The following is a 7,074-nucleotide window of genomic DNA, read 5'->3' as shown; positions in this document are numbered from 1 at the left end:
GGGGGGGGGGGAAGAGAAAGGGACACTCAAAAGCTTATTTCTAGGCTTCTTTTTTTTTCCCCCCATGCCAAAATTTGTCTACAGGGGAATATTCTGGAATAATTACTACAAAATTAACTTTCCCCATGGGACCTGTTAGTCTTTGGAGCATCATTTGTAGTTGACCTTAATCATGTTTTCAGAGGAGATAAAGTTATATGACAGTCTTTTTCAACTGTCGGATCAAAATTTTCAGACATAGGATCTTAAAAGTGAGCTTCTTACCTTTAGTTTTTGGCACCTAAAGACATCTCAATATCGAAGTATTCCCATTAACTTCAGTAAAGCTATCGAATGCTCAATACTTTAATAATAATTCACAGGAGTTCTTTAGGTAGCAGATTGTAGGATCAAGAATTTAAAACTGAGACCAGACTGAGACCTTAGGACATTTGAAGACATCCATAGAGCATCCAAAGGACCCTTTAATCCAATACCTTATTTCCATCAGGGAAAAGGTGGGATGCCTGGGGAAAGGATGTATGCAAAAAAGCAGAGGTGGAAGGTCCATCAGTGTCACCAGGACGCCAATGAGGTGTGCAATCACAAAATCATCTAGGTTGGAAAAGACCTTGAAGCTCACCTATTTCAACCCTTAACCTAACACTGACAGTTCTCAACTACACCATATCCCTAAGCGCTATGTCAGCCCGAAATCATCAGTGTCATCAGTGGCTTAAAGAGCTCCTGAGCTGACATTTCATTTCATCATGTTGGGTTTAACAGCACTTTCTAATGTCCCTTCTACTTTATCGCTGTCAGTTTTTTAAATCTGAAAGAATGGCAATTCCAGACTAATAAATTTTATTCATTTTAACATGAAAATAATATTTGGGCTGTTAAATGTACTCTTTCAGTAAGAATAGTAATACAGTCTTGAGGGATTCACTTCCCTTTGCTGCTCTTACAAGTTTACCAGAGCTGTGCTGAGGCATCTTGTAGGTGAGCACATTCAAAATTCACCATATAATATTCAAGTCTATGGTTGTCTGTAGTCAAAAAAGATACCGAGAGGAGTTTGATTTGTTACATCTCTTAGCAAAAGCTACTTTGATTGTTGAACAAATTAACACCAAAATGGCTGTTCTCTGTTTCAGGATTTTTAGTACAGAAAACACTAGATGGTGGAGTCATAGGTGGCTGGAAGCAAAATAAATAATAACAAAATAGAGATGTAAGACATTAATAGAAATAATGTCAACTGAATTTCTGTGAAACGGAGACTGGAATTCAGTATTTCATCTTCTGTGTAGCCATTGATAATAGAAACTTTACACACTGTCATCATGGACTGTTTTTTAACAGATAACATAAAAATAAAAGGTTTTCCTTTGCTGTGTGTCAGAATTAAAAACATTATAAAGATAACGATAGGTGGTAATTAGTAAAACAAATATATTAAATATGTTTAATCTGCAGTCTGTTTGGCATAATTCCTTGATAATTAGACTATATAGTCTATTTAGCTGAAAATTCAAACATTATTAAAAACAATAGAAACTCCAACCAGTTCAATATTCTATGTGCAATCATTGGGATGTGTCTTGGGCTATTAAAAAAAAAAAAAGATAAAACATTTCATAGAAATTTTGCCTTGTCAGCAAACTGAAATAATAGTGAGTCTTCACCTCTTGGAGTATGGTTAACATGTGTCCTCTAAATTGCCAGTTCAAATCTTGTGATATTGCAATTATTATTTGCTGGAGTTGACATCTCAAAATTTTCTGATAATTTTCAGTCATTATTAAGTTTGCCATTCTCAGGCCACTGCTGTCACTTCTTTTCTGGCAGAAAGCTGCATGAGTGCCAGAACTGGTGGTTCATACTTTCCAGTGCTCCCTGCTAATCATTTCTGCCATCTCTTTTGTGCTGGCACTGTTGTTCATGTGGCAGTGCATAGGTCTGGGAACTGATCTGGCTGAAGACAAATCTGACAAAGAAAAAGTTTTCTGCCCTTGATAATTCACTATGTGAAAGTTCGGCCGTTATTACTCTGTGTTTTGCACAGCAGCCACCCATGTTCAGCAACACTAAACTTAGATTTCTGTTTCAAAATGTTCTTAAGTGCCTCTACAAAATTAAGATGTCCTGTGTGGAGCATGATTTAATAAAGTACTATACAGAAAGCTTTTGTGCATAAAACCATTAAAATAACAAAAAATAACAAAATATCTGTCAGGAACCTGGATGACTTGTGTGTAAGAATGTGCCCACGTAAGTCCGATTTATACTCTACTGATACATTCTACCTGTTTGAATATTTTTTATCTGGTTGAAGCAACAGTAGATGCACAAATGAAAGAGTATTGGTACTGCAAAATATCCCAATGCGGATGCTTCCATCTTGAGCAAATCCTGAACTTGCCATAGCCACTCAGCCATCATTTCTGCATCTCAGAAAACACTGATCACTGCAGCTGCTGCTGTAACCTAGGAAATCTGCCAGAGAGCAAGCATGACCTTACAGAGCACAGAATTACAACATTTCAAGTCTACACAAAGCCGGAATATTCTGTTACAAAACCTCTTTCACTGGATAAAACCTTTTTGTCCACAAAAAATAGACTCAGGAAGCTGATGTTCGCTATTGAGCCTAATATCCCTTCACCCTCTTGTAGTCTTCAGTGAAGATATGACCCTGTAGTCTCTGAAATTTCTGCGTGCTCCCTCTATTAGGAGAGAAAGCCCTAAGCAAAGTCAAGTGTGTTGGGAAAAGAACGATTGTGTAGGGTTTGTATTCCCTGTATGAGGGAGTACAAGTCAGGACATTCTAATAATGGCAGACAGTGTGCTAGGGGGGTGGATTAGTTGGCACTGAGGTCAGTAGGGAAACAACTTTTGCAGGTAAGGACCTTCAGAAATATGCAGATTTGCTGTTCTTTTACTAACAGGTCCTTCGTGAAAGAACCTGGCTGGTTTTCTGTAGCAGCCAAAAGTTTCTGTGGGTGGCTTTTTTATTCAGAGATATTCATTGTCACCTGTAAGCATTACATCTAAGCTTAGTTACACACTGCTCCTGTGTCATTCCCTGTTCTGCCTTGCCTTTATTTTCTTTAGAAGTTTGTCCTCAGTGTGTGTACTATACATTACACTCTCTTGAAAATATGCTACACTTGTAATTTCAACAAATCAACAATCTTTGTTTTCACACACATGCACCATGTCTCCTCACCTGAACTAAAGGAGCAACAGCGCTCACTACATGTTTTAAAGGTAATCGAAGAAATGACAGTCCAGGAAGATAAGCAAAAAAGCTTTTTAGCCTTTAGTGGTCAGTCATGTAAATATTTCCCAGTGCCTATCCTATCTCCAGAAGGGGGGAAAATTTAGAAGCAAAATGGAGTGTATGTTTCTTTAATAGAACAACTAGCTTTTCCATTTTATTTTAGTGTTGTGTAACATAATACAAGACCATACTTTTTAAATGAGATATTTTCATTGCTGTTCAATTTTGTGCTGCCCATGTCATCTTCCTATATATTTTATACCTCTAAATCTTTGTTATAATTATGCTTACAAAACACTCTTTTATGGTGAAAGGAGGTCTAGGTTGCAAAAAGATGAAGTTGTTTTCCTAGAAGAATGAAGGTACTGTTTTAAAGGAGGAAACTGCATCCTGTGTTCCTGGGTCCCACCTAGTGTCCCTGACATTTCCTTTCTCTCAACTGTGACTTGTGATGAGTGCTGTTACTGCAGCCAGGACACTTCTTCATTCCCAAATGTCTATTCATTTCTTATTCTTTGTGGTTTGGGAATGAGGAAAATTATCTGTATATTGAACTAAAATGCAGGCCATACTTTGAATGGGTGATAAGGACTGTTCATGATGCAGTGGGTTGCAAGTTGCCTTATAAAACCACTTTCTCAGTCTTCCATAATTTATACTTTGGAGGTCACGATTTTGTACTGGACACAAAATAGTATCCATTCCTATGGAAACAGGCATTATGATGTCACTTCATTTTTTCAGTGAGATCCAAAGGAACCTGTAGTGAATTATGAGACCTACTCTTGGAGCTGAAGCTGTAGAATATTGTAAGCATACTGCTGCCTGACATGCTCATGTTTCCTATTTTAGACCTGACTGATCTTCAGATAACATATGGTGGTACAAGTAATTGGAAAATTGGCAGACCTGTCAAGAAAATATGCTAGATGGGACAAAAATACGATGCTGCAGCACATAAAGTGTCTCTGAAGTTAAATTTATTGTCTTTTATCAAATAGTGAAGTAAACGTATCTGGTCTCAAAAAAATGAAACATTTTTCAATGGCAGATGCTTTTCAAAAGTAATTTTGAGAACAATGATGAAAGTTCTCACATTCAGAAGTAATTTAGTGGAAATCTCTGGTCAAGAACAAAGGAAAGGTGTATAATACTGTCTGCTGCAGATGTTTGAATATTTCGTAATCCATGTATGGGTTAGTAATTTCTTTATATAACCATCCAGTAAATTGGTCAGTGAATACTTACTCATTAAATTATTCTTATACTATAAATGTAGGTAATTACGCTTGTTTAAAGTTACTATAATTTCTATTTCACCTCTTGAGCAAAAACAAATGCTTGAATAAATGACATTTTTTGCTTATTTTGGATCTTATTGGTCAGGCAAAGGGTGGCAAAACTCTGCACAGAATTTTATACATATGCCTAAGTACAAAAAGTGTACTTCTTTAATGAGTTGATTAATGTTCAGGTTTTCATTTTCTTTTACAGGAAGATGAAAATGAAGCTGAGGCAGGAAATTCATCTCAGGAGCTGAATCTGGAACAGAAAAAATCAAAAAAATAGAGATCGCTGTCTTGTTTGAAATATTTGCAAGTTGTGTAACAGTGATTATAGTTTCTCATTGTAAAATTAACAAAAAAAGTTCTCAATAAAGTCATTGAAAATTAAATTCATGCTGCACTGGGGAATTAATTAAGTAGCTCCTGGTGATATTCTTGATTGCATTAAAAGCTGAATTATCAGAACTGAGCACCATACCAATGAAATTCTAAAAGCTTTTTGAACATGGTACAGAAAGCTGATGGGTTTTTCATCACTAATAACATTTACTAAGCAAACAGGTCATTTTTTTAATTTTTTTTTTTACTCTACAAAGCAATGTTATCCTTAAAGGATAGTTATAACTCAGAGATATTTTACTATTTCTGAGCATGAGCTTTGATTCTTAAAAGTTAAATAAATGTGTTCTGCTAAATGAGTTCTGAAGTTTCTTCTGATCAGTGATTAAAATAAATGTTTCAGAGGACCGGGTGGAGGCAAGGATTTTTTTGGCATGTACAGTATGTTTTCATAAGTAATTAGTTTTACATGTTTGTATCTCATGTGATTTTTAATTGTTTTCATGTTGCATTACCATTTTCTTCCATGTAAAACATTTCCATCTTCACATGATAATTGTCTTTTAATGAATGTCAAGTTTTTGTCTTGATTAGGACATCCTACCCAGGTCTGATTCCTTCATGCCAATCTTTCCATTCTGACAGAATAAAATAACTTCTTGCTGTGTCATTAGACCTTTAAGTGAGTAAAGAAAATCTAAAATGAAAAACTTTAATTCCTATACTCATCCTTTTGATTTCCAATTTATGTCTGCTTTTTAGCTCGTGCAGGTCAGTAAATGGGAAGGTTAGTACAAGAAACGCAGATGTAGATTTATAGCTCAATAGTTTCAGAGATTGCAATGAGGAAACCAAAAATCTTACTAATTCTGTTTTAGGATTAAAGCAACACTCACTGAATTCCATTGAGGGAAGTTTATCTTGCTCTAGAAGAAATGAATCGTCTTCGACTGAGAAAGTTCACCTCTTTTCCCACTCTTTTATATTTTTACTGTTATACTATATATTGAGTGTTAAATCAGATTGTAACTAGCATTAATCTTCAAGTTTATCCTGTCTGTATAAATTATAGTTTCAGCTATTTTAAAAGCAACATGCCTATGCGTAAGCAATATCTTTTACAAATTCTTTTCTGGTTCATGAGGTACAAATGTGTGTAGCTCATGGACAAATTTCAATCACAATTACTCTACAGGAGTTTAATAACACTAGATCTCATTTTAACGAATGCAGCTATCATGGCATATAAAATACATTCAGCATTGGTCTGTTTGATGCGGATCATCCACTGTAACCATCTCAGACATAATAATTTAGAAGTGGGAAAATGCACTGATTTTCAAACCTTTGTAGTTAATTTAGAAAAAGTAGTCTCCTGTTTCTAGCACAGATTGTAAAAATAGAATAATAATGGTTGCCATGCATCAAGATTCTGCCTGTAGTAGGAAAATCAGATGCACCATTAATAGGTTTCACCTACATGTATTTCAGCGTATGTGTTACGGTCTAGACATTCAGTCTGGGAAACAGAAGAATGGTGTTTTTCAAATATCAAAGTACATACCATTCATAAAGTGCATGCAGTGAGAGAAGTATGTATCTCTAACACCACTGCAGCTTTGTTATTTTTGAAATCTCACAGGAACAAATCAGCAAGACCAAACATTCAGGCATACCAGTAGAAATTCCATTGCGCCTCATGATCACAGTCCCTAAAAATTGAACTGTTTGCCCAAGTTGGCAGTGAGAGAAATGCAGCAATTAAGCATCAGGTTTGTACCTTTACATTTCAAAGATCTTGATTTTTAAGTCAAGTTATTTTCTCATCAAGAGCATTGTACCATCAGAAATCAAATTAATATAAGAGTTGTGAATTGCATTGCACTTATGAATTGTATTTCATTTGCTTTTAAGAGTACTATTTTGTCTATGGCATGAGGAATTCTAATTTTAGATCACAGCCCTGTTTAGTACATATCTCCTAATACCTGCTATCCAAAACTTTCTAAACATGATCAGCTGTTTTTCTAACTCAGATATTGATATAGTAGTATATTTAAAAATCTGTATTATGTTTCTTCCAGTTACATGGATTTATAGGTTGGGCAGTCTCCATTCTTAGAAAATAAAGCCCTGAGCAGCCTGATCTGATCTCAAACTGACCCTGCTTTGACTTGCTCTCGA

At 35.5% G+C, this 7,074-nt stretch overlaps 1 protein-coding gene across 1 annotated transcript in view; it reads left to right on the top strand.

Moving 5' to 3' along the window:
• PHF14 (PHD finger protein 14) overlaps positions 1-4,940 on the top strand; it is a 169,356-nt gene extending 164,416 nt beyond the window's left edge. The window contains 1 exon segment of the mRNA XM_026842187.1: positions 4,760-4,940. Within this exon segment, the coding sequence (XP_026697988.1) occupies positions 4,760-4,834 (75 nt within the window). The 3' untranslated portion in view covers positions 4,835-4,940.
• The last annotated feature ends 2,134 nt before the right edge of the window (positions 4,941-7,074 follow it).

Source organism: Athene cunicularia (assembly GCF_003259725.1).
Source record: "Athene cunicularia isolate RWA chromosome 2 unlocalized genomic scaffold, athCun1 chr2_part1, whole genome shotgun sequence".
In the NCBI taxonomy this organism is placed as follows: Eukaryota; Metazoa; Chordata; class Aves; order Strigiformes; family Strigidae; genus Athene; species Athene cunicularia.
This window is presented reverse-complemented; position numbering and strand designations above follow the sequence as displayed.